This window comes from Onychomys torridus, chromosome 12 (assembly GCF_903995425.1).
Source record: "Onychomys torridus chromosome 12, mOncTor1.1, whole genome shotgun sequence".
NCBI classification, from domain to species: Eukaryota; Metazoa; Chordata; class Mammalia; order Rodentia; family Cricetidae; genus Onychomys; species Onychomys torridus.
Genome location: NC_050454.1, coordinates 12,827,405 through 12,855,225, shown reverse-complemented (window position 1 = coordinate 12,855,225; position 27,821 = coordinate 12,827,405). Strand labels below are relative to the sequence as shown.

The 27,821-nt window shown below is 42.1% G+C and overlaps 1 protein-coding gene across 1 annotated transcript; it reads right to left on the bottom strand.

The window, feature by feature from the left end:
• Positions 1-954: 954 nt before the first annotated feature.
• On the bottom strand, positions 955-26,834 carry Rnf168 (ring finger protein 168). The gene is made up of 6 exons (XM_036203762.1): positions 25,903-26,834; positions 19,806-19,882; positions 16,215-16,394; positions 13,885-14,006; positions 6,887-6,968; positions 955-3,353 (listed from the first exon to the last, which is right to left on the bottom strand). The coding sequence occupies exons 1-6, from the start codon at positions 26,207-26,209 to the stop codon at positions 2,418-2,420; spliced, it is 1,704 nt and encodes a 567-aa protein (XP_036059655.1). The 5' UTR covers positions 26,210-26,834; the 3' UTR covers positions 955-2,417.
• Positions 26,835-27,821: the final 987 nt, after the last annotated feature.

Here is a 27,821-nt window from a genome sequence, read left to right as displayed (position 1 = left end):
GACCAGGAACCCTGACAGCTTCTGTTGCTAAGCCCTTGGGCAGACTCCAGGTTGGCTCTCAAGGAGTACGTTATATACATGCCTTGGCAATTGGTCTGAACCAATTTCCTCGACTCTATGTGCCTGTCCTACTTCAAGTCTCCAGAAACTTCATACTAAGAACCAACTCTTCCAAGTTGCCCTCTGACCTCCACAAACATGCTGCAGCACACAGCTGCCAGCCTTCACAATTAATGAATGTAAAGTAATATTTTTTGTATGTAGCTATGTAGTTCTCTGGCTGTCCTGGAACTATGTAGACAAGACTGGCCTCAAACTCAGAGATCTGACTGCCTCTGTCTCCCAAGTGCTCAGATCAAAGGTGTGCACCACTATGCCCAGCAACTATGTTCTTAAGTTTTGTTTTGTTTTGTCGAGACAGGGTTTCTCTGTAGCTTTGGAGCCTATCCTGGACTAGCTCTGTACACCAGGCTGGCCTTGAACTCAGAGAGATCCACCTGCCTCTGCCTCCCAAGTGCTGGGATTACAGGCGTGTGCCACCACCGCCCAGCCTGTTCTTAAGTTTTATGGGAGTTTTGTTATAATGCATAATGTCTAATTTTTATGTAGCCAATTTCTGTTTTGGCTTTTGAGACAGTTTCACTTGGGCTGGGAGTGTAGCTCAGTGAGAGTATGCTTACCTAGCATGTGTGAGGCTGTGGGTTTCCTCTCTAGTACCACAAACAGGGTCTTAAAATGCAGACCAGCTTGGCCACTAAATCAAAATGCTCCTTAGCCTCAACAGGATTGGCATGTATCACCATGCCTGGTTTGTAGATTTTTTTTTTCCTACTAAAGTGTAGTAAAATAAACATGAGAGTCAATTTTTTACTAATCATTCTTTTAATTAATTATATGTTTTAGAACTCACAGAGATGCCCCTGCCTCTGCCTCCCAAGTACTGGGATTAGTTAGGCATATATACCACCATGCCCGGCCTCTTTTTAATTTTATTTTAAACATTTGCACAGCTTTAATATTCTGAGAAAATCAAATGTTTCCCACAAAAATGAGGAAATAACAGTTCACTAATGACCAATAAGAAAATGTAACACTTTCTAACACACAGGTATAAACAGTAGGAATAACAGAAAGGCTAAATGAGAAACTACAAATCTCAAAACCAACTCCAGTCATGATGAGGTCCCCATGGACAAGCAGGTGGAGAAGTAAAGTATATAAACTCTAACATACCACTCCATGGCCTGTTTTTCTTCTTCCCTTTGGTCATGAACTATCCTAGAAAGATTCACTGTGTTAACTTTTAATTTTGAGTTCAACACTTAAAGCATTAAGGTAAATTGCTCTTAGAAAAAAATTCTGCCAAGATAAACATAAAAAAAATCTCAAAATTGGAAGAAAAAGCTCAAGCCAAACACTGCACTAAGACAGTTCATTATGTTAACAATAAATGGATGCCAGGACACCAGAGGAAATACTGTTGGAACTATGGTTTGCTAAAAGTTGTTCATCTTAATGAAAGGTAAGATAATAGTACAAGTTCAATTTCACAAGATAAAGTCAGTTTCCTTTGGATTTATCTTTCAGGGCAAGCATGGCCAACACCACATACCACTTTCTATCTCTGTGCAAAAACACAAATACAAGTCTGAGCCAGTAAGCAAAAGGGTGGTAATGCACGGTCCTGCAGTAAAGTCCTTTTTCTAGAAGAGATCAGTAAAAATATCACAATAGTTGCAAAGACACCAGAGTGTGAAAAGCTGTAAACGTAAAATATTTTGTCATTTAACAAAGAAGGGATGAAGGAGAATGTCCTGCCACAAGAAATTCAGTGCCCATTCTGGACCCAGTTTCTGATTCAGTTCCAGTGACCTCTAACTGCCAGCCCACCACTCAGCCCCATCCCACTCTTAAACCCTTTTGTGTTAACAACCTAGCAGCCTTTTAGTCAACTAGTTGATGTAGATCCTAATCCACCTTAAATCAAAGGAAAGGCTGGGATGCTTAGATTAAAGCAGGTCTGAATGAACTACTTTAGTGTTATGGAAGATACCCATGTGGATTCCTTACCCACCCAAAACAAAGGCCATAAAACATGGGAGTTTTGGAAAGGGAATGGTACCTGAAGATGTCCTGACCTAGGCATTTTTATAACTAACTGTAAAGATTGTCACAATTAGAACATAGCAGTTATTGACAACAGAAACATTTCTTAAGGACCTTTCCTTATCACTGACTTGCAGAAACATTTGTAGATTCTTCCTGTGTAACCAACCATACCTTAAAAAAAGGAGAGTAAGTGTGCTTGCTGAGCGGAAATAATGGCGCATCTTAAGATTTTATGACTGAAAAGAGCTAGCTTTATAATACAGCTTTACTAATTACAGAACACTCTCTTTACTCATGCTTTGCTTGGTTTATCTCTGAAACATTTGAAGAATATTTTTCTGTGAATTACTACGCTGTTGGGAATAAATGCTTTTGGATGCACTACTACAATCATCTTTAGCTGGACCTGGCATCTTTCTTCCATTAACTGAATCCTTCCAAGTGCTTTTAAAGGGTTGCCAATATTCATCTTTTGTGCTCCTCTGAGATTTCGAACACTCTGAATTAGTCTGCTTTCCGGAGTTCCTATCTCTGGAATTCTTCCTCTGTTTATTCAGCAGCCTGTCTGGGGGCGAAGATGTGCGCAACTGGTACTGATCTGGGGACCCTTTCTGTCGGTTTAGCATCATTTGCTCTTTATCCACCTCCTTCTGAAGTTGTAATGCTAACAACCGGTCCTGTTCTTCTTGCTTATGTCTCTCAAAAAGCATACGTTCCAAATCTATCAGTTTTTGGGTAAAATTCCCTTCTGATTCTTCTTGATCTGAGGATTTGAGGAAAACTTTCCTCCTTTTTGCAGAAAAGCATGGATCCATGACTGCTTCCAACACAGATTCCTGGTTTTCTCTCTCGGAAATCTCTTTTCCAACTACTAGATGATATACTCTACTTTCTGGAACTCTGTTACCGCCAGCTAAATGGGTCACACTTGAAACAGAGCACTCTTCATTTTCTATTTTACCAGAAGACTTAACTGTAGCTTCGTTAGCGTAGGAAACTTTGGCTGTAGGTCCCTTATGATTTACAACACATAAATCATCAGGATTGGTTGACAGTGTTTCAGCTGTTCCTTCAAGGCACTGTTCGGCATCCCTGGCAAATAACCATGGCACAGGTGATTCTCTCAAAGACTCTGAACCTTGTTCTTGAGTTTCTAGGCATATCTGCGGAGAAAGTGTTGGCATATCTTCTTCAATTTCTGTGTCTTGCCACACAGGGCTCTTTGGGTCACTACTGTCAGTTCCCTGTAGAGAACAAAATTACTGACTATATAAAGAGAAAACATTATATAAGCCACCTGATATACTGATACCATAGGTGAACCATCACTATACACTATCACATAGTACTAATAAAGTGTGTCCCCTCACCTCTGCTCCCCCCCTCCTTTCCTTCTCTTCTCTTTCTTGATGGGAACAATGATCACAACCTATGTCTATCATAATTCCTTCTTAATCCTATTTTTACCTAGTGTGCCAAGTAAGATTAGGACAATTAATTTCACTGCCATGAAAACCTACTGTAAGCTCCTCAACTATATTTAACATATGGCCAATAGCTGGCATCAGGACTTGGTCTCTTTCATCTTATAAACTTCAAGTCCAGGATGTTTTGACCTTTACAGATCTTCTCTGACATTTTAAAGATTTTTATTTTTAATTATGTGCATACATGTATGTGTGGAGAGAGGCAGGGGACATATGGACATGAGTGCAAATGTCCACAGAGTGCAGAGAAGACACTGAATCCCTACAGCTGGATTTACAGTCAGCTGATGTAAATGCTGGGAACTAAGTGAGCCATCTCTGCAGCCTTTCTTTGGTCCAATCTGATCTGAAATTCTAGGACAAGAGATTCTGCCCCTCAGCCTTCCAAGGGCCACGACTACAGGCATATGGCACTGTGCTTCAAGGCCTTTGGTTTGGTTTTGGTGTTGCTGGGATCAAACTTAGAACATTGCCACATGCTGGACTAGTGCTCTGCTACTGACAACCAGAAAGTTTTGTTCTGTTTTTTTGAGACAGGGTTTTTCTGTCTAACAGCCCTGGCTGTCCTGGAACTGGCTCTGTAGCCCAGGCTGGCCTTGAACTCACAGACCCTCTGCCTCCTGAGTGCTGGGATTACAGGCGTGCTCCACCAGCGCCCGGCTCAAAGTCTTTTTAAATGCAAAACTTGAGATAACACGGTCTTACAAGAGGAATTGTAACAAGACTTGTTTTTAGCTGAGGCTCGAACCCAGGGCCTTGTGCTTGCTGGGCAAACGCTCTACCACTGAGCTAAACCCCAACCCCAAGATTATTACAACATTTAAAAAACAAAAGTGTGAGCTGGGAGTAGTGTTGCATGTCTTTAATTCCAGGAAGTAGGAGGCAGAGGCAGGTGGATCTCTGTGAGTTCAAGGCCAGCCTGGGCTACAGAGTGAGTTCCAGGACAGAGTAAGACCTTGCCTAAAAACGAACAAACCCAAAGCAAAAAACAAATGTGTAAGAGTTGGAGATGTGGCTCAATTGGCAAAAAGATTGCCTAGCATGTAAGAAATCCTGGATCCAAACCCCAGCACCATATAACACCAGTGTATATTAAAAAATCCAACACATCGGAGATGGAAAAAAAAGATCAGTAGTTCAAGGTCATCCTTGGCTACATAGCATGTTGAAATCTAGGCTAGGCTGTATGAGATCCAGTTTTGTTGTTTTTAATCCACAGAAGATATTTACTAATAAACTAAGTAAGATATAGTAGCAACATGAATCATTTGTATCTCAAAGAAGAAATGATTATTAAAAAATGTATATAAAGTATAAGACTTGTTTCCCTTCCTTTCCCCTCCCCTCCCTTGGTTCTAGGGATCAAATCTGGCCTCACTTTATGTGCACACTGTACTACTGATCTACACTTCCAGCCCCATTCTGTTTCTCAGACTCCTGGTAGGCGCATAGATTCATTTTAATATCCTTTATGAACATGTCTGTTTGAGACAAGGTCTCGTGTAGCCCAGGCTGGCCTCAAACATAAGATCCTCCTGCCTCAGGCTCCCAAGCCCTGGCATATGCCACCACTCCTAGCTAATACTTGTGTTTCCTCTAATGACACAGTCACAAATACCATTTCCAGCACTCTGGTTTGTTTTCTGTATTAAACATGAAAAGAAACACTAAATTAGAGATTAGAAAAAAATACACATTCTTTTACTTAGCCCTTAGGTAAAGAACTTAACTTGCAAGGCTGGAGAGATGAGTCAGTAGTTAAGAAAACTGGCTACACAACCAGAGGACCCAAGCCAGAGGACTGAAATTCAACTTCCAACACTCACAAAAGAGCTCACAGCTTCCTAAAGGATCTGTGGTCCTCTTCTGGCCTCCACAGGCACCAAGTACACTGACATACTTGGAAGCAAAACATACAAATTCCCTAAAATTTATTTATTTATTTATTCATTTATTTATTTATTTAGGCAAGGTTTTTACTCTGTGTAGTCCTGGCTGTCCTGGAACTTGCTCTGTAGACCTCAAACTCACAGAGATCTGCCTGTCTCTGCCTCCTGAGTGCTGGGAGTAAAGGCGTTCACTACCACCACCTAACAAACACATTTTTTAAAAAAGCCAAAGCTTGAAGTGACTTATAACTCTGACTAGGTTTGTTCCTTACCAATACTCCTGAAAGCTGTACATTAGGGGATGGTACCAGAAATAATTGGCTTTTTTTGAAACAAGAGTCTTAAACTATGCAGTCCAGACTTTCATGGAACTTGCAATGGTGTCCAATTCACAGTCTTCTGGGCACAGCCTCCACCTTCCTATGTGAAAGCGTAATAGGTCCACAGCACCCTGCCCAGAAGCCACTCAGACATGGAGTTGGTGTTGTTTGGTGGTCCTTTCAAGCCACTGTGGAGGATCTCAGTGGTGAGGACCCCTCCTAACGTGGACTTCTCACCTTACCATCTTCTAGGTAAACTGATGCAGATGTGCTCTATTCAGCTGTGTCAATGCTGCTACGTTAGTCAGGGATTAGAAACCGTGGCCCGGAAGCCATGTCCATCCTGCTGCCTATGTTTGGAAACAGTTTGGGCTGGAGAGGTGGCTCAGTGGTTCAGGACACCTGTTGCTCTTACAGAGGACTCAGATTTGACTCCTAGCACCCACATGGCAGCTTCCAAACACCAGCAACTCCAGTCCCAGAGTCATATGCCCTCTTATGACCTTCTTGGGCACCAGGCATCTACATGTTGTACACACACATAAACAAGCAAAACACTTATATGAGGCTAGATAGATGTGGCTTAGCGGTTAAGAGTATTGGCTGATCTTTCAGAGGACGAGAGTTCAATTCCCAGCCCCCACATGGCAGTTTATAACTGTCTTTAACTCCAGTTCCAGGGGATCTGGCACCCTCATGCAGGAAACATGCAGCCAAAACAACAATGTGCATAAAAAATAAATACATCATTAGAGGAGCTGGGAGTGGTGGTGCACACCTTTAATCCCAGCACATGGGATACAGAGCTGGATCTCTATGAGTTTGAGGCCAGCCTGGTCTACAGAGCAAGTTCCAGGACAGCCAGGGATACACAGAGACCCTGTCTGTGGGTTGGGTGGAGTGGGGAAGAGAAAGTTTCCTAGGACACAGATAAGCTAACTTGTTTGCCTAAGGAGGCATCCACTGGTAGCAATGGTGGCGGAGGCCCTCTGATAACAAAGACTAAAGTATCTGTCCCTGGCCCATTAGAGAAAAAGTAAGCTGAAGACTGCCCCTGAGAGCTTCTTCAGCACCAACATACCTTAGATATGCTGCTTTTATCCTCTCCAGGGACAGCTTCACATGACCACGCTGACCCAGACTTCAATTTAGGTGACAAATACCTTTAAACAACAACCACCGAAAGTTAAGTTTACTAAAACTCAAATGCTTTGAAAAACTTCAATATGCTAAAGGTAAACGAACCATTATGCCTAAAGGTTGTATGTCTGCTGGCTATTTAACCTACTGGAGCAGATTTCATCTCCAAGTCTCAGGTCTATTTTAAGACACAACCTGGGTGCTGGAGAGATGGCTCAGGTTAAGAGCACTGGCTGCTCTTCCAGAGATCCTGAGTTCAATTCCCATCGTGGCTCAAAACCATCTGTAATGAGATCCGGTGCCCTCTTCATGCCTGGAGGCATACAAAGAGACAAAACACCATATACATAATTTAAAAAAAAAAAAAAAAAAAGACACAACCTGAAACTGAGTATTCCAGGAAGTGAGAGTGCCTGGCTAGCAGCTGGAGGGCCTAGCTTACTGCCTAGCACTGCAAGGGGTAGATGTGGGGGTGTTCAGTACAGTATTTTAGTGTAAAAATAGAAAAGAAGAAAAGGTCACATTAAGCATCTCACAATTCTTGAAAAGAGTTTAAAAGGCTGATAGGATCAAACAATGGAAGACTACAAAGTTTCTCAAAATTAATGATAATATCATTTGAGGCTGGGAGTGGTAGTGCACACCTTTAATCTCAGCACTCTACAGAGTTTGAGGCCAGCTTGGTCTATAGAACGAGTTCCAGGACAGCCAGGGATACACAGAGAAATCCTGTCCCAAAAAAACCAAAAGAAAGAAAAGAAAGAAGGAAGGAAGGAAGGAAGGAAGGAAGGAAGGAAGGAAGGAAGGAAAGAAAAAGAAAGAAAGATCTCCTTGAAAGGAGCAGAAACAGTCTATCATGCCCCTTATTTCTCTAAGACATTATGCCTATTCTTAACAACAGAAAGGCTTATATTCTGTGTCGATTGACGATGATGGAACATACAAGGAAAGATCCTAATCTTTGGCTCCTGATTGGTGAAAAATGTTAACTGTAATTTGGCACAGCTGTTTATGGTTTTGTGCTTATAGACCTGACTACTGCCCTTGCTCTGGGCTGCCAGGAGAAACAAGGCTCCTGAGTCCTTGTCCTTCAGTGACCCTGCTTATGTGGTGATTTATTAAAGACTTTTAGACCCCATAAATGTTGTGTCTCTCCTTCCTATAATACAATGGATAGGGTATAACATCCCATTTCTTTTGTTTTTTGATTTTTTTGAGACAGAGTTTCTCTGTGTTAACAGCTTTAGCTGTCCTGGAACTTGCAGACCAGGCTGGTCTCAAAAAAAAAAGAGGAGATTTCTTTCATTTCATTTTTAAGATTTATCTTTATCTTTTGTTGTGGTTGTTTTGTTTTCTGAGACAAGGTTTCTTTGTGTAACCTTGACTATCCTGGAACTAGCTTTGTAGAACAGGCTGCCCTAGAATTCACAGAGATCCAGCTACCTTTTCCTCCCAAGTTCAAGGATTAAAGACATGCACCATCACCTCCAGACCTTCTACATCTTTTTTATCTTTTTTTTTTTTGCTAAGCCTACATTTTTTTTAAAGAGTCATTTTATTTTTACTTATGAATGTGTCTGTGTGATTATATGCTATATGTGTGTATGGTCTATAGAGGCCAGAAAGGTGTATGGTAACCCCAGAGAGGGTTATGAGATACTTCACCTGATTTGAGTGCAAGAATTGAACTTGGGTCCTCTGAAAGAGCAACAAAAGCTCTTAACCACTAAACCATCCCTCCATCTCTTAAATTTTAAAACAGCTTTTTGGTAAGATGGGTCAGGAGGTATAGGTACTTGTCACCAGGCCTGATGGAGACTCAGTGCTGTGGAATAATCCTTCTGTACACTGTGAAAATGTGTTGCTCTCATTGTTAATATTAAAAAAAAAAAAAAAAAGCTGATTGGATTTTTGGGGCAGAGACAAAGATAGGAAGAAGGACAGAGTCAGGAGTTGTGAGCCAGAAAGAGAGGAAGCAGGACATGTAGACAAAGTAAAAGCCACAAGCCTTGGGGCAGCACATAGATTAATAGAAATGTGTTAAGTTGTAAGAGCTAGTTAGTAATAAGCCTGAGCTATTGGCTGAGCATTTACAATTAATATTAAGTCTGTGAGTGATTATTTGGAAGCAGCTGCTGGGACAGGAAAACTCCGCCTACAAATGGTGCCTAAATGTCTGGCAATGTAGATCCACATAGAACATAAGAAAACTATTTAAAAAAAAAAAAAAAAAAAAAAGGAGGGGGGGGGTCCAAACACACAAAAACGGAGCCAAACTCAGTTTCTTGGTAACTGCCTTTTTTGGGTAGGCTCTGTTTGTTAGCAGCAACTGCTAGAGGTACAGTTCCTCTAAGAGGCAGTTTCCTTGGCTTGGTGCTAGCAGTAAACATGGGCATGGCTCTTTCAGGAGGCTCTGCTATGGAACACTTAAATGGGGTTCATGAGCAGCAGGTATGCACTACTTGGTGGCAGCATGGGCCCAACAACTTCCCAGAGCTGGGGTGGTAAGCATAGCTCCCACTGGTACCTATCTATACCTTGAAGCAAAGCTCTCAGGGAATGGGGGAAAGGCGCAGCCGCCAACGCCATGCACTAAGCTTGAACCAAGCCCATGACTAATATAGCAGTATAAGATTTGTCTCATGTGATCAAAAAACAATGCAGATACTCACTAAAGACAGATCCAGATGGAAAAAAAAAAAAACCTCTAAATGGGTTACAATGTGTTTAAATATATATATATATATATTGGCTTGGTAGAGACAGTCATAGATTTAAAAATAATTTGAAAATAATGAAGTCCTTAAAAAAGGAGTAGAGTAGGGGCTGGAGAGATGGCTCAGAGGTTAAGAGCACTGACTGCTCTTCCAGAGGTTCTGAGTTCAATTCCCAGCAACCACGTGGTGGCTCACAACCACCTGTAACAAGATCTGGTGCCCTCTTCTGGCCTGCAGTCATATATGCTGTATACATAATAAATAAATAAATCAAAAAAAAAAAAAAAAAAAGAGTAGAGTAAAAAATATATATAGGGCTGGAGAGATGGCTTACAGGTTAAGAGCACTGACTGCTCTTCCAGAGGTCCTGAGTTCTATTCCCAGCACCACATGGTGGCTCATAACCATCTGTAATGAGATCTGGCGCCCTCTTCTGTATACATAATAAATAAATCTTCAAAAAAGAAAAAAATATATATATGTATACACACACACACACACACACACACACACACACACACATACACACATATACATACATATATATAATAAGCCAGGAAAAGATGGAAACTACGGAGCCTGCATTCTATATGCTTTTGTGCTGTCTTTAGATTTTCAGATTGCTAATAAAGAAACAACAGCTACAGCTGGTGGTGTTGGTGCACACCTTTAATCCCAGCAGAGGCAGGCAGATCTCTGTGAGTTCAAGGCCAGCCTGGTCTCCAAAGCAAGTTCCAGGAAAGGCGCAAAGCTACACAGTGAAACCCTGTCTCGGGGGTGGGTGGGGGGTGGGGGGAGATAAGAAACAACAGCTGCCAAAACACACTGGATTATGAAAACTGCTGGATTAGACCAATATCTATATTTTAAAAATGTCTTGACTTTAAGAGGGAAGTCAAAAGATATGCTACCTTGGAGAAGAGGTTATGCTTTTATTTCCACAGGAGATGAGGGGCTGTGGATTCGTTCCAGACTGATATGGATCAGGTTTAATAGGGGAAGACCCCCTGAAAATCCTGATTACAAATACAGAGAAATAAACTTAGGCCTGGGCAGTGGTGTACATGCCTTTAATTGATATAGATATAATAGGATGAAAGGGTAGATTAATGAACTTACTTTTAAAGAACAACAACTTGTTTAAAATGTCTTACATTGGTATAGATTTTAGTCTGTTGATACAAACTTAATTTTGTTATACTGTATATGTATTTCTACTCTCGGTTGAGGTATTATGTTTATGCAACTCATTTAGATTGCAATGGATAATTAAGAAATACAGATCAATTAGTCTTCTATGATAGTTAAACTTATAGTCATGTTAAGTTCTCTAGGTATACATAGATATATTTCAGATAGACAGGTAATCTTCAAACACTTCAAAGGTTTGAATATGACAGAATATGACATTTAAAATATTTTCAGTGACTTTCTGGACAGTGAGACATATCTGCTCCTGGCAGCACCGATTTACTGCAGAGAGGAGGATGGGCATTGAAGACACTTTATATGGAGTTTATCTTCACCTTGGCAAAAATAGCCATTTGGGCAAGAAACTGTTCTTCCCTGGACTGCTTGATCAACTGGACATGCAGGACCCATAGAAAGGTGACCACTAAACTTTGCTTGACAAAATGGTCCTTCAGGTTCCTGCTTCGAAGAGGAAACTGCCAGACATTCCACAGGACACTGAAAAAAGTGACCAAGAGACTCTAGCCCTAGAGTCTCTGTCTACCCTGCAAGACTCCTGAAAGTTGCTTGCATCCTTCTCCCAGTTCTCAGGTAATATTATATCCTTCTGAGGTCTTTGATGTGGTTGAAGACTAGATAGTTATAATTTCCTCAATTTTGATAAAAGATAAGTTAGATATAAAGCCTTAGACTCACAAATATAAGATAGAATATCTTTAATGTTGTAACTGTAATTCTTGCTTGATAATTGTTTTGTTATCTAAAATTTTACTATATAAAAGTTAAAACCTTGCATTTTGAAAAAAAGGGGAAGTGCTGTGGGATGTTCTGTATGTCAAATGTGTTGCTCTGATTGGGTAAAATAAAGTGTGATTGGCCAGTAGCCAGGCAGGAAGGATAGGGTAGGTGAGACAAGGAGCAGGAAAATTATGGGAAGTGGAAGGCTGGGAGAGATACTGCCAGCCACCGTCATGACAAGGAGGATGTAAGGTAATGGTAAGCCACGAGCCACATGGCAAAGTATAGATTAATAGAAATGGGTTAATTTAAGATAGAAGAAGTAGATAATAAGAAGCCTGCCACGGCCATACAGTTTCTAAACAATGTAAGTTTCTGTGTGTTTACTTGATTCTGAGCATCTATGGGCCTGGCGGGTGAGAGAGATTTGTCCTGACTGTGGGCCAGGCAGGAAAACTCTAACTACATTTAATCCCAGCACTCGGGAGGCAGAGGCAGGCAGATCTGTGAGTTTGAGGCCAGCCTGGGCTACAGACCAAGTTCCAGGACAGCCAAAGCTGTTACATGGAGAAATCCTGTCTCAAGAAAACAAAAACAACCAAAAAAGAAATAAACCTAGAAGAACTACAAGATAGGTGATATATATTTTACCTGTTGAAATAAAACAAAAAATCATCTTTGGCTGACTATGTACAATGCACACTCTATACTTGCATCCGGAACAGCTTCAAGGTTGCTGACTGAGATGATCCAGCCTCACAGAATACTCTAGCCAAGACTTAACAATTATCCTTATTTTTTTCAAGGTTCCCTCAAAGATGCCAGCACCCAGGAAAGGCGCCAATCTACACAGAGAAACCCTGTCTTGAAAAAGTCAAACTTATAGTCATGTTAGGTATGTTTTCAAAGTCATACAGAGATGTATTTCAGATAGATAGGCAATCTTCAAACACTTTAAAGACATACAGAATATGGTATTTAAAATGTTTTAATAACATAAGACTTTTATTGACAGTGAGACACATCTCTCTGGTCAGTACCAATTTACTTCAGAGAAGATGATGGGCAGTGAAGAACTTCCTTATGGAGTTTGTCTTATTTATGGCAAAAGCTAGACATTTGGGCAAAAAACTGCCCTTGCCTCAATTGCTGACAGTAAAACTGTCCAAAATGAATCAACAGGATGCAAAAAAAGCGACTACCAAACTTTGCCAAGATAAGGTAGGACACCCCTCCAAAACTCCCTGCTTCTCAGAAATGTCTGTCAAGATGGATGTCCCAAACATTATAGAAGAACTTTGAGTGACTGTCCAGGTAGCCAGATGTCCCTGTCGTTAGGTAACATTTCACCTTTCTGGGGTCTTTGGTGGAGTTGAAGACTAGATAGTCAGAGTTTTCCCTAGTTATGATAAACTCACAAAGATAAATAACAGAGTATTTTCTCTAAATTTGCCAAATACAAATGGATTGGATATAGTAACTGTAATTCTTACTTGATAAATGTTTTTGCAGTATATAATTTTACCATGTTAAAATTAAAACCTTTTATTTAGACAAGAAGGGGAAATGCTGTAGTGCTGTGGATATCGCTCTGTACAAATAAAATGCTGTTTGGCCAGTGGCCAGGCAGGAAGTATAGGTGGGACAAGAGAGAAGAGAATTCTGGGAAGTAGAAGGCTGGGGAGAGACACTGCCAGCCGCCGCCATGAAAAGTAACATGTAAAGACACTGGTAAGCCATGAGCCATATGGCAAAGTATAGATTAACAAAAATGGGTTAATTTAAGATAAAAGAAGTAGATAACAAGAAGCCTGCCGCGGCCATACAGTTTGTAAGTAATGTAAGTTTCTATGTGCTTTCTTGGTTGGGTCTGAGCGTTTATGGGACTGGCGGGTGAGAGATTTGTCCTGACTGGGCCAGGCAGGAAAACTCTAACTACACTGTGGAATAATCCCCTACACTCTGCAAATGTGCTGCTCTCATTGTTGATAAACAGGAAAACTCTGCCTTACAACCCAGGGTCAGTTCCCAGTGCCTATACTATGACTCATAACCATCCATAACTCCAGTTCCAAAGGATTCAATGCCCTCTTCTGGCATCCTCTGACACCAGGCACACATTCAGTGCACTTATGTACATGCAGGCAAAACATTCAAACGCATAAAAAAATAAAAAATAAAAAACAAAACAAAAGCTCATTAACAAAACTTGAAGAATTGGTGGTCAATACAAACAAAACCCAAATGCATACAGTAGATGACCAATGGATAAATGGCAATTATGTTCACTTACTTTTGAATATCTCCAAAGTTTTTTTGTTTGTTTGTATTTTTCTTTTGTGACTTGTTTGTGACTGCATCTGACTTTCTGGAACTCGAAGGAGAAGACAAGGTATTTTTCTCGTAGTTATTGTTCTTCGGTCACAAGAAAAACATACAAAGACATTATTAAAGAGAACTTTATATATATATAAAAAAAATAGGGTTGGGGATTTAGCTCAGTGGTAGAGCGCTTGCCTAACAAGCGCAAGGCCCTGGTTCAGTCCTCAGCTCCAGAAAACAAACAAACAAACAAACAAACAAACAAACAAATAAAAGCTTTGAGTTCTATGAATTCAAAATTCTTACCATTTTTCAGAAATTGAATTCTTTAAGTTCTTTGAAGAATACTAAGAATGTACATACTTCCATTCTCATTACCTAGACTTTATTTTGCAATAGGTATCCACATAGTATTTACATCATATTACAGATCATAAGACATGATTTAAAGTCCATGGGAGGCAAGATGGTTCAGTGGCTAAGTATGACAGCCTGAGTTCCATCTCAGGACCCATATGATAGAAACAATCAACTCTCACAAATTGTCCACTGACCTCCACACAAGATGCTGTGGTACATGTGCATACACACACACATATACTCATCAAATACATAAATGCAATAAAAGTAAATATACAGGAGAATATGTTTGTGTTATATGCAAAGTTGTGCCATTTTATTTAACATTTGACTACCTTTAGATTTTTATATACATGGAAGATCCCAAAACTAATTTATATACCAAGGGATGCCTATATAAACAAAATTAAGCTCATCCAAGTTTGGCTAAATTAAATACATTACTATATACATCTAATTATACTATATATTTGTATATATAAAATGAAGCATAACACACACACACACACACACACACACACACACACACGCGCACACACACACACGCACACAAATACACTACTTCAAAGAAATGATAACTCGTCTCCTAGCTGACAATTCCATCCTTTTGTTTTGAGGAGATTTACTTATTTTGCCAGCACATACGGATGCCCCAGAAGTTCAGAAGGGGAACTGTAGTTATAGAGGGTTGTAAGCTGCACCATGTAGGTGCTGAGAATCAAACACGGGTTCTTTGCAAGCATAGAAAGTACTCTTGACCATGAACCATCCGCCAGCTCCTGACAGTCTCATGCAACTGCAGCAGCTACCTTATTCTAGTGAGGAAAGTACTACTTAAACCTCCTGTGACTGAAAGTCAGGTCTAGGTGACTCCAAACTCGCCTCTTCCAATGTTTCCATCTTGACTCCACTCACTATTCACTGACTATACTGGACCACCTCTTCCTTTCCTCTCATCTCCCTCTTGCGGTGTGTAGACAGTGTTCCAACTATATAGCTCGGGCTGGCCTTGAAACTGCAGTGATCCTTTTTCCTCAGCCTCCCAAAGTGCAAGGAGTAACCCTCAGCTGGTTAATTTTTTTTAAATTTCCCAATTGTGTATCTTTCCAAAATTTCTATGCAAACCGAGAAAAGGATATACAACAGAAGGGGGATAATATCACAGAACTTAAGAGTATATTATTAATGTTAAGATTCATAAAAAAAAATCTAGGTATACTTCTTTTGGTGAAATATATTCTCAGATGTGTTTTTCAAAAGTAGGGAGTTAATTCTCAGAAGCTCTGTATCCTCAATATTTCAGACACCCTAGACCTCACTGGAAATAGGACTCACTAAGGCTCATCCACAGCGAGTCCAAGTCAGTTTGGTTTAGAGTAGGTATGACAGCTTGCATTTTATTTTAAAAATATTTTAAATTTGCCGGGCAGTGGTAGCACACACCTTTAATCCCAGCACTCAGGAGGCAGAGGCAGGCAGACCTCTGTGAGTTTGAGGTCAGCCTCGGCTACAAAGCAAGTTCCAGGAAAGGCGCAAAGCTACACAGAGAAACCCTCTCAAAAAACAGAAAAAAAAATTTTTTTAATTATTTTATTGCTTTCTTCATGTACAGGTGTTTTGTCTATGTGTATGTCTATGCACACCATGTATGTAAGGTACTGGGATCAAACCCAGATCCTCTTTTATAAAAGGGCAGCCAGTGATGTTAATGCTGAAACACCACTCTAGCGCCTGAGTTTGTACTTCCAAAGAAGCCTAAGTGGGCTCAAGGTATGGAGCTCAGTGCTATGGCTTGTGCTAAGGCTGTGGCTTCAGTCTACCAGGCTCTTTTAAGCCTCCAGGTTCCAGAACCTCAATTGTTCACCATCTCCCCGTAACCGTTGTGGTGCCTTCTTCAGGAAAGCCAAAGCGATGGGACCTCTCCCAAACGTACAAACTTACAATACTGATGCTGAGCCTCCGCGCCAGCTCTTCATCACCTTTCAGCTGCTCCTCCATCTCACTTCTCCTTTTCTCCGTCTGTCTTTTCTCCTCCTCCTCCTCTTCCGCCAATAATCTCTGTATGTATTCCTCACTGGCTTTGTTTTCTTCTTCCTTGCTGGCTTGTCGTTCAGCCTCCACCTTAATAATAATAAAGGACATCCTTTTCTGAAATTTTTAATATACTCATATTTCACAATAATTGTAAAAAAAATGAAGTGAAAACTGGCACGAATTTATCTCCATGAAATTCAAATCTCCACAGGGAAACTTGTGTACAGCAGTTCAAGGTCCTACCTCAGAAGCCCACCCCAGTCAGCCCCACAAAGGTTTGGTTAAGACTCCAACCTCAAGCCCTCTGTCCTTACCAGTTTCCACTGCAGTATGTGCAACACAGAAACGCAATGCTTCCTCAGTTCACAGAAAGCCATGTGCTGACTGAGGTAGACCTACCTGCCTCTGCTGCTGTTCTCTTTAGCAGAGCACGCAGATTTACTAAGGAAAAGAGAAAGAACTCCTGAGTAGAAGGGGAGCCAAAGGAGGAATGCCCTAGACCTAGCTGCTGCTCCTTCTTTTGTTTTTAAAGGAGTCTCTAACCATGTAGCCCTGGCTATCCTGGAACTCACTCTGTAGACCAGGCTGGCCTCGAACTCACAGAGATCCACCTGCCTCTGCCTCCTGAGTGCTGGACTAAAGACTTTCACTAACATGCCTGGCATTTGTTTGTTTGTTTAATTTATAAATATTATTTGTGTGTGAAAACGGGATCATTGGGGCTTGCTGGCTTCCAGACTAGCTTATTAGGAGGAAAAAAAAAGCAAGTCCCAAGTTCAGGAGACATTTTGCCTAAAAGGAGTAGGTGGAGAATGACAGAAGGCACCCAACTCCCTCTGTGCACACACACTATCTTTATAACTAACACACGGAACCTTGACTTTTGGTGGCTGTGGAGATGGCTCAGTGTGGTAAAGTGGGTGCTATGGAAGCATAAAGAACTGAGTTTGGATTCCCAGCAGCACATAAAAGGTCAGTGTGTAGCCAGCGACGATGGCATATGCCTTTAATCCCAGTACTGGGAGGCAGAGGCAGGCGGATCTCTGTGAGTTCAAGGCCAGCCTGGTCTACAGAGTGAGATCTAGGACAGGCACCAAAACTACAGAGAAACCCTGTCTCGAAGGAAAAAAAAAAAAAAAAAACAGTCAGTGTATCAACATCCATCTAAATCCCAGGTGTTCATAGGTTAAGCAGTCTAGTTGAATTGATAAGCTCCAGGTTCCATGAGAGACTTAGCTTCAAAAGACAAAGTCGAGAATGATTTGGAAAGATACCAGATGTCTATCTCCGGACTCTACATGCATGGGCACACATGTATACACATAATAAAAAAGCAAAACCCAAACATTTGACTTTAGCTGGGTGTGGTAATACATATCTGTAATCTTAGCACTTGAGAGTTAAGGCAGGTAGACTGTTGCAAGTTCAAGGCCAGTCTGGGTTAGATCATGAGACCCTATCTCCAACACCCCCCTCACTTTCTCCTAAATCAAACTCCAAAACCCCACCCCCTTTCTTTTTGGACGTCTGGGTGAGTAAAATGTTCCGATTCTATTAGCATTTAGGAAGCAGCTGCTGCAGCTAGGAATTGACTCCTGAACTCTGTGGTTCATTGTTTGGCAGCTTTGACTCTAAACTCACTGGGAACTCCCTTCATTCACTCCGGTCTTAGATGACGACTCCACAAATAACAACCCGTCATCTGCATAGAACTGTGCTTCCTGTAAGTCAACAGCTCTTTCATTTGCTAGATCAGCCTTATTTCATTCATTAGAAAGCTAATACTCTATCAGGGCTTTTTTGCTTCTGAAGTTTCATCCTCTTGTGTGATGGCATACACAGCTGCTGTGCTCCTCTGTAGTAATTGGTGCTGGGCTAAATATAAATACATGCCCAATTTCAAATTTAGCTGGGTCACCCCCACAGAGCTGGGGTTGAAAAGCAGCCCTCAGTGATACTCTTGAAATTCAGATTTCCTTTAACAAAGAGAAGCACTGGGCTTGCTTCCACAGCAGCAAGCTGTCCCCAAGCACTCATTTCAACTGGTGTGTTTTAGTTCCAGTCCTTGGCTGTGGAGTCTTGCTATTTCTCAATTAGTCATAATTCAAACTCCTAAAGGAATTTTCAGGACATGGAAATCTTGGTGGAGGAAAAGTCAATTACTAACTCCAATGTAGCTATTCGCCTATAATACCAGCCCTGAGGAGGCTTATGGCAAGAGGATCACCAGCTGGAGGGCAGCCTAGGCTGTACAGTGAGTTCTAGGACAGCCTGGGATACAGAGCAAGACTCTGTTTCAAAAATATACACATGTCCTCCTACTATTATACTAGTGAAGCTCCAATGTCTCACTGGAAGCTGAACCTTTGCCCACGGTGTTTTCCAATCACCCCTGTACACTTTCCTCACTAAACCCACAATCTACCACTTCTTTATCACTTAACTACCTTTTTAAGATGAAAACTCCAACGAAATCAAAGACATTTTTACACTTAAATGCTTAGGCATCACTAACTACTTAGTATTAAGGCAGCCAATTGCTACACAGAAAGATCCTATCTAAAAACAAAAGCACCCCTCACTAATTATATATAATAATTAGTAATAGTAATAGAGGCTAGCTTATTATTATTGTTGTTGTTGAATATTTAAAAAGGGACTTTAGGGTGCTGGAGAGGTAGCTCAGAGGTTAAGAGCACTGGCTGCTCTTCCAGAGGTCCCGAGTTCAATTCCCAGCACCCATATGGTGGCTCACAGCCATCTACAATGAGATCTGGCGCTCTCTTCTGGTGTGCAGGTATACATGCAAACAGAATACTCGATACATAATAATAAATCTTTAAAAACTCTGGGCCACACAGATGGCACACCGGTTAAGAGTACAGGCTGCTCTTCTAGAGGATCTAGGTTTGCTTCCTAGCACCCACACGGTGGCTGAAGACTGACTGTGGTTCAGGGAATCCTACGTATACCCTCTTCTGGCCTCTAATGAATAACACTAGGCACATGAGTGATGCACAGACACGCATGCAGGCAAAACACCCAAATACATAAAATAAAATAAAATAAAAAGTAAACAAAAATGAGACCTCTAAGTGTGCTTAGGTGGCACATGCTTTTAATCCCAGTACTTGGGAAGCAGAGACAGGATCTCTGTGAAACCATGTCTCAAAACAACAACAAAACAACTTTTAAAACCAGGTGAAACATCACTATTTAAATAACCCCATCACAGTGAGATGGAGGCAGGAAGATCAGAAGTTCAAGGTCATCCTGGGCCACAAAAGACATTCAGACCAGATTGAGTTCCATGATACTGTCTTAATGGAGGGTGGGGGTGGGGCCTATAAAGTCATTGAAGTTACTAACATTTCAGTCCATGATTGTTATATAAACATGTACTATATATAAAGCTGAGATTTCTAAGATTGAAAGCATAACAAAGACATGTTCAACAAAATAAAAAAAAAATCAAACTCTAAACTATTTCATACCTACCTTGCTTATCTCCTCTTCATATTCTCTTCTCAACTCTCCAGGTTTACTTAACAGACGAACTGGCTGGTAGTCATCAACTGTTTCACATGGGGAAGAAAATAGTATCAGGGCAGCAGAACTTTATGACTGACTTTGGCCTCCCATTAAAACTTAATGAGGCCGGGCGGTGGTGGTGCACGCCTTTAATCCCAGCACTCGGGAGGCAGAGGCAGACGGATCTTTGAGTTTGAGGCCAGCCTGGGCTACTAATGAATGACACATTACAGAGTGAGTTCCAGGAAAGACACAAAGCTACACAAAGAAACCCTGCCTCGAAAAACCAAAAACCAAAACAAAACAAAAACAACAACAACAACAAAAAAACCCCAAAATTTAATGAACACACACACACACACACACACCCCTTTCTAGACTCCATAAAAATAACTATAACAAGCAGGGTGGTGGTGGTACATGCTTTTAATTCCAGCACTCGGGAGGCAGAAGCATATGGATCTCTGAGTTCAAGGCCTGCCTGGTCTACAGAGTAAGTTCTAGGACAGCCATGGCTACACAGAGAAATTCTGTCGCAAAAAACAAAGCCAAACCAAACCACCCGTAAAAGACAGAACTGGGGATGTGGTTCAATAACAGAGCCCATATCTAGCATTTACCAGGCCCTGGGTCATAAAAACCCATCAACAGAGTACAAAGGGGAAAAAAAAAGGTAACCCCAATAGTATACTGAGATTAAGGAAGAGGGAAAAATAATTTAAAAAAAACTGAGACAAGTATAAGCTTCCAACTTGAGATCCTCCTGCCTCAGATTCCTGTGCTGTAATTAGAACCACCATGTCCAGCTGAGTCTTTGATTTCTCTAAGTAATGTTTTATAGTTTTTCTGAGAGGAAGCATTAGATGTTGTGTTGAGCTGTGTTCCAATGTGTTCTAAACTCCAGTGCTTCAGGATAGAATCTTATTTGGAAATAGGATCTTTTAGAGGTAATAAAGTTAAAGTTAAAGTATGGTCATGGAGGTGAATCTTAATTATGACTAGTAAATATGGGACAAATTTGGACACAAAGACAAACACAGATGGGAGATGATATCAAGACATGAAGAGAGGAGGCCTGGAAAGATGGCTCAGTGGTTAAGAACACTTGTTGCTCTTGTAAAGGACCTGGGTTTGATTCTCAGCACCCACATGGTAGCTCACAACCAGCTTCAAGAGAGCCAACATCATCTGACCTCTGCAGGCACCAGGCATACACATGGTACAGACACATATGCAGGCAAAACACCAATACACAGAAAAGTTCAAAAAGCTTCCAACTTCAAAAGTCAAAGACCCTGGTTATATCTTGACTTCTAGCCTCTAAAACTATAGGAAATGTTCATTTTTTAAACTCATCCAGCTTGTGATACTTTTGTCTTTCTGCCTTAAGAAACTAATATATAAATTTGTTCCCTTTCTTTTTTTGGGGGGTAGGGGGTATTGAGACAGTGTTCATGCACTATGTAGCCCTGGCTGTCCAGGAACTCACTCTTTAGACCAGGCTGGCCTCAAACTAAGAGATCTGCCTGCCTCTGCCTCCCGAATGAATGCTGGGATTAAAAGCATGTGTCATCACCCCACCCCCAGCTCGTTTTTTCCTTATAAATAAATATTTTTGTCCATATGTGCGTATGCCCGTAAACTTTATGTGCAGCACGGGCATGCAGGTTTCCATGGAGACCAGAAGAGGGCAGGAACTCAGATCCTCAGTAACTGGAGTTAGAAGGGGTTGTAGGTGCCTGGTGAGGGTGCTGGGAACTGAACCCAGACCCTCTGAAGAACTGTTAATTGATGAGCCATCTCTTAGCCCTTTGCTTTGCTATCTCCAGACAGTCTTGCTACATAGCCTAGGCTGTCTCAAACTTGCAGCAGCCTTCTAAGTGTTAGGATTACAAATGTATGCTGTCTGCATCCAGCTTTTATTATTTTTATTACATTTTAATTACTATGGGGTGGGGGGACATGCACCATGGAGTGTGAGTGGAGGCCACAAGACAACCTTCAGAAGGTGGCCCTCTTTCCCTGGGATCACATTCAGTTGTCAGACTTGGCAATGAGCACCTTACCAGCCCCAGTGCATCCAGATTTTTCCCCCAAAGACATGGTCTCACTATGTAGACCAGGCCTTCCTGGAACTTAGTATGCAGACCAGGCTGGCCTGAACCCATAAAAACCTGCCTGCCTCTGCTTCCTCCAAGCTATGCCTAGAGTCGCTTGCTACACGCCTAGCTCCACCTCAGGACTCAACTATTTCCTTGGCTTTCCTGACAGTTAGTTAACCCTTACTACTGAACTTTAATTCTCCATCAAATTTCCAAGGTTTAGCCTAGGATATAGTCAGTGGCAGAGAGCCTTGGCTATACATATATACAAGCATGCACGTGTGTGAACGTATGCAAACACACACACAAACACACACACACACACACACACACACACACACACACACACACACACACGAGCTTTTAAAAATTAAGAGCTAGGCTGGGTGGTGGTGCACACCTTTAATTCCAGCACTCGGGAGGCAGAGGCGGGTGAGTTTGAGGCCAGTCTGGGCTACAGAGTGAGTTCCAGGACAGCTGGCAAGATGACTTAGTGCCACCAAGTGTGACAACCTGAGTTGAATCCCTAAGCCTATGTGGTGGAAGGAAAGAACTGACAAGCAAAAGTGATCCTCTGATCTCCACTTTGGCGTCCACACTTAGTAACACAAGTAAAGAGGAAGGGTTTGAAAGGGAACTGATGAAGAGCGAGAAGGCTGTGGGTTTTACACACAGACTTCTTAGAAAAAAGGATTGCTACAGGATTGAAGAACCATCCTTAGAAAATCCAAATTTCCTATTTTGCAACTGTCATTTTGTAGAAACCGATGTAGGCAAGAGTAATAAATAGGTGTTATATCCTTCGCTTGAAAATTTGTTGGAGAATCACAGTCTCAAAGTGTCATTTCATAGTTACATTAATTCCAAGGGATACAGTTGAGAAGTCTGACATTATGAATTAGAGTATTACATATGAGACAAACTAGCATCATGTACTTACTAATATATTACGTAGAAGGCATAACCTGAATGTGAGAAAAAAAGAAAAAAGCACACCTCGAACTCTACACTCTAGAACCTGCCAATTTTGTTCCCATTAGCCACTCTGCTATGACAGAATGTCTCGAACAACTTGAGAGAGGAAAGGTTTACCTTGGCTCACACAGGTTTGCAGCCATGGTTTTGTGCCTGTGCAAGGTAGAAAGAAGCATGGTTGTGGAAAGGCTTGCTGAGGGAAGGAGGGGTGCTTACCCCAACAGCAGACAAGAAGCAAAGGAACCCAGCAGGGACCAGGAACAACCGACCCCTTTCAAGCCATTCCCCAGTGACCAGTGTGTTTTCTCCTAACAGCCCATTTGGTATGACTTCATCAGAGGACTGAACCATGAGGAAGTCAGTAATCCCCTGCTACAACCATTTCAGCCAGGACAGCCGGGAACAAAGTCTTCATCCCACATTAAACTTTAACAATCCCTTCACGGGTGAACAGTGTACCCTGTTGCAGATATATATACATTTAGTTTATTGAGGACACTTGGGGACGTCTACTTTTTTGTTATTTTTATGTTTTACAAGTTTGTACTAATATGGTCTCATAAAGACAATGAAGAGGAAGACCCTTCCTTTTCCTATTTGAGACATCTGAAAACAGAACTATATATTTTAAAAAAACTTTCATTTGGAAAACAAAAAGATAAATTCAGCACTTGGAAGGCAGATCTCAGAGTTCAAGGCAAGCCTGGTCTACACAAAGAAACTCTGTCTTGAAAAACCAAAAGAAATAAAAAGGCAGCTTACAATCTAATTCAGATAAAACTGTTGCATTTTACGAAGTTAGCGGTCTCCAACATCCTCTTGTTTTGATTCCGTTCTTCCATCTTTTGCTCTTCTCATGGGTTCTGTACCTCATGCATCTCTTGCTTCCCTTCTCTGGGCCTGGCCTCTTCCTTTGGGTGCCCCAGGAAAGGCAGGTCTCCTTCCCTTCAGACTTCCTTTTATCTAGGGATTCTTGCTGACCCTCTGTGATTTTTCCCCCAAGGCTTCTTTTCCACAAGTCATCAATGTGTATGAAAGCAGTGGTATTGCCTTTATCTCGGTGGTTTTGATTTGTACTTCCCTAATGACTAGAGATGTGGATCGTTACTCCATTCATGATATTCAGGTGTCTTACTAGTAAGTGAATATCTAAATTCCTTGCCCACCCCCTTTCTTTTCTTTGAGACAACACCACTATAACTCAGGCAGTCCCAGAACCTACTACATAGCTCAGGCTTACCTTGATTCGAGCCTCTTGAGTGCCAGGACTATAGAAATGAACCATTTACCCACTTTTAATTGGATTCTTTTAAGCTTTTTGAGATAGAATCTCATTAGCCCTGGCTAGACTGGGACTCTTTGATAGAGATTCCTGATGAGTTTCTTTTCCAAGTGGGGGATTATTTATTTTCCTGATGAGTTATTTTTGGAACAGGGTCTCACAACATAGCCCTGCCTGGCCTAGAATTTACAGTGACCCTCCTGCTAATATTTAGATATTATTTTCTAACTTTCTATGATTTGCAAATATTTTCTCCTATTTTGTGAGATGTCTTTTGCTCTCTTGAAATTGGCTATTTTTATTTATCAAGTGGTTTTTTTAAGAAGAAGAAGAAGAAGAAGAAGAAGAAGAAGAAGAAGAAGAAGAAGAAAAAGAAATTTCTGGAAGCTGGAGAGATGGCTCGGTAGTTAAGAACGCTTACTGCTCTTCTAGGGCACCTGGGTCTTTGGTTGGTTCTTAGTACTCATGCGCTAGCTTACAACTGTCTCTAATTCCAGTTTCTGGGGAAATCTCAGCTGGGCGGAGGTGGCTCACACCTCTCTTTAATCCTAAAGATCAGAAGGCACTCAGATCTCTAAATTCAAGGCCAGCCTGGTCTACAGATCGAGTTCCTGGATAACCCAGGGCTACACAGACAAGCCTGTCTTGAAAAATACAAACAAAAAAAGAAACCTCAAGTTTTCCCTCCTAAGCATCTGCAATTGCGTCACCTCCACAGATGAAGCATTTTTAAGAATGTTAATAGGGATATTCTAAGCCAGGGACTACTCAGACCAAGTTGGCCCTTTTCTTTTTTTCTAAAGAAATTTTATGGAAACACAGGCACTACCTTCATTTACGAAGGGCAATGTGAATTAATGTAATGTCTATGTACTACATCCTGATTTGTAGGCATCAAGGGGAAGGCAAGACACTGGACCAGTCACAGGCTTTAGAAACCTCAAAGCCCCTTATCAGCCCCTATGGGACATACCCAATCCTGCCAAACAGTTCATCAACCGGGGACCAAGCAAACAAATAGGAGCCCGAGGGTTTCTTCGTGTAGCCTTGGCTCTCTTGGAACCAGCTTTGTAGACCAGGCTGGCCTCGAGATCCACCTGCCTCTGCCTCTGGGATTAAAGGCATGGCTGGCTACATTTTGTGGTGGTTGTTTTGAAACACATAAAAGGCAAGCAAGTACACCACAGACAGACACCACATTCAAGGCCCAAAAGGAAATACTGAATGGTTTGTAATACAAACTGCTAAAGACTAGGGGCCAGTTTATAGCTCCTTGCACCCCCAGAATGGAAGGGGTCAACCAAAAATGACTGAACTAGATGGAACTGGCAATGGGAAGCTATTTTAGGCTTGCTGCATACTTAGAACCAAGGGGTCAGAGACTTTGGAATTTAACCGCAAATCTTTTCAAAATTTGGACAACGCGAAAGTGATAATTCTATTTTTTTGGTGGTTGTTGCCGTTTTAAAAACTCAATCACAGCTGGTGAACACAACTTGAGCGACATGTGACAAAAAATTTGCCCTTGACTTTAACCGATGTGGGGGCGGGGTTCATAAAACCACAAATCCTCAAGTTCAATTTAAACTATTTAGTCTTCTTCTTAAAATAGAAAAATAACCAACGGCCCCTACTCTAAACGTTTTGGGGCCTTTTTTTTTCCTTTTCTTTTTTTAACTCAGTACACACGTTGACTTTCACTCACCGATTTCCTTTGATTCTTGTCCAGAGACTCTAAGCTTGCATTCCGTTGCATAGTGTTTTTGAATCATCTCCCACAGTTCTGTATTGACAAGAGTATTTCTTCGGGTATGGTACCGAGTCCACGAAGAGACCCGGCGGCGACAGAAGGGACAGCACAGGTTGGCCTTTTCAACAGTCGATTGGAAGCATGGGTTACAGAGCGTGTGGTTGCAAGGAAGGGTTACCGGCTCTAGCAGTATTTCCATACAGATCCCGCACTGACATTCGGCTAAGGAAGGGATGGCGTCTTTGGAAGCAGCCATCTTCATATGCTAATGAGGCCTACTCAACGTCAACACCTGGAAGGAACCAGATTCGTCTGTCGGCTGACCACGCAGTACGGAGAAAGCCAGCGAGCGGTTTGTTTATTCCGACGTACAGCAGCGGACTGGAATCCGGACAGGCTGAACTTGCACGGGCCCGAGGCGAACAGGCGCCGGGCTGTCAGGCGAGCAGTTATGCGCTGCGTCCAGCAAGGGAATGAATGAACGTTCCTTCGGGAGCTCGGCGGCCTCGGGGCGGGGAGTGGCTCTGGCTCCCCGCGCCGCGGGCCGTCAGGTCCAGCTCCCCTTCTTACCTGGTGAGGACCCGCCTCTTTGCGCGAGGCCGCCGGGCCTGCCAGGGCCGGAAGCCCGGAGTCCGCCGCTCTGACAGCACCCCGTACCGCCCGGAAGCCGGGCTCGGGCCGCCGCTGGACTTCCGTCTCGCCGTTGCGGCGGTGGCAGCCCTCCGTCCCCGCGCTCCAGCTTCTGGCCGCCTCGCGGTTCCCCAGGGGCCCGAGACCCAGCCGCTCAGACCCGCAGTCCCGCCAGCCAGTTTACCGGCGGCGGCCGAAGCGGAGACACACGACCTACTGACGTCACGGTTCCCCCGCCAAAACGGCACTTCTCACCCAAGGGACCGCCCACCTGGGCGGGACTTCCGGGAGCTGTGCGCCGCTGTCGCGTGCCACCCACCAATCGTAGCTCCTCCTGTCTGCTATAGTTCAAGCTAACCCGGGCTACCGAAACTTGGTTCGTCACTGGCTAAAAACTAAAGTCGCTAAACAAGCTCCAAACAGTAATTTTTATAATTATTCCCTTAAACTACTTTTTGTTTCTCCTAACAAAGCTTTCCAAAGTTTTTAGTGCCATCTTTTTGTTGTTGTTGTTGTTGGCTTTTATTTGCAACACTGACATTCTTATAGAATGTGTCTTAGGACGAGCAGATATTGGCTTTATAGACAAGTCATATTCAAGGAAAATAGCAACAAAAAGTTGGACTGATGGTTTTTAAGAATCCTTGTAAACGTTGAAATGGGGTAAGTATCTTTACGGTACTGGCTGGAGCTCAGCACTTTGGAGATTTGTCTGTTACTGTTTTCTCCCTCCTGTTTTTTTGTTTGTTTGTTTGTTTGTTTGATGCTTAGTTTGGGCCCTGTTCCCTGAAACTTCAGCATGAGTAAATGCCTATTGAGTTTGCTGTCAGAATCTGAAGAGCTAAGCAAAGAGACACATGCCTATAATCCCAGCCCTTGGAAAGTAGTCACAAAAGGATTATTATAAACTAGCCTTTGCTACATAACTGGTTCCAGGCCAACCTGGGCTACATGAGACCCTGCCTCAAAAAGTCACAAAACAAAACAAAAAAACAAAAAAGTATCTATGGCCAGGCATAGTGGTGCACCTTAATCCCAATACTTCAGAGGCAGAGGCAGGAGAATCTCTGTGAGTAAGAGGTCAACCTAGTCTTCACAGTGGGTTCCAGTACTACTCAAAGAGACCCCTTTAAAAAAAAGAAGTATTCTGAGATAGGTGTGGTCACACATGTCCTGTAATCCAGCATTTAGGTAGTAAAGGCAGAGACAGAAGCAAGGGAATCTAGAGTTGGAGTCCAGTTGGG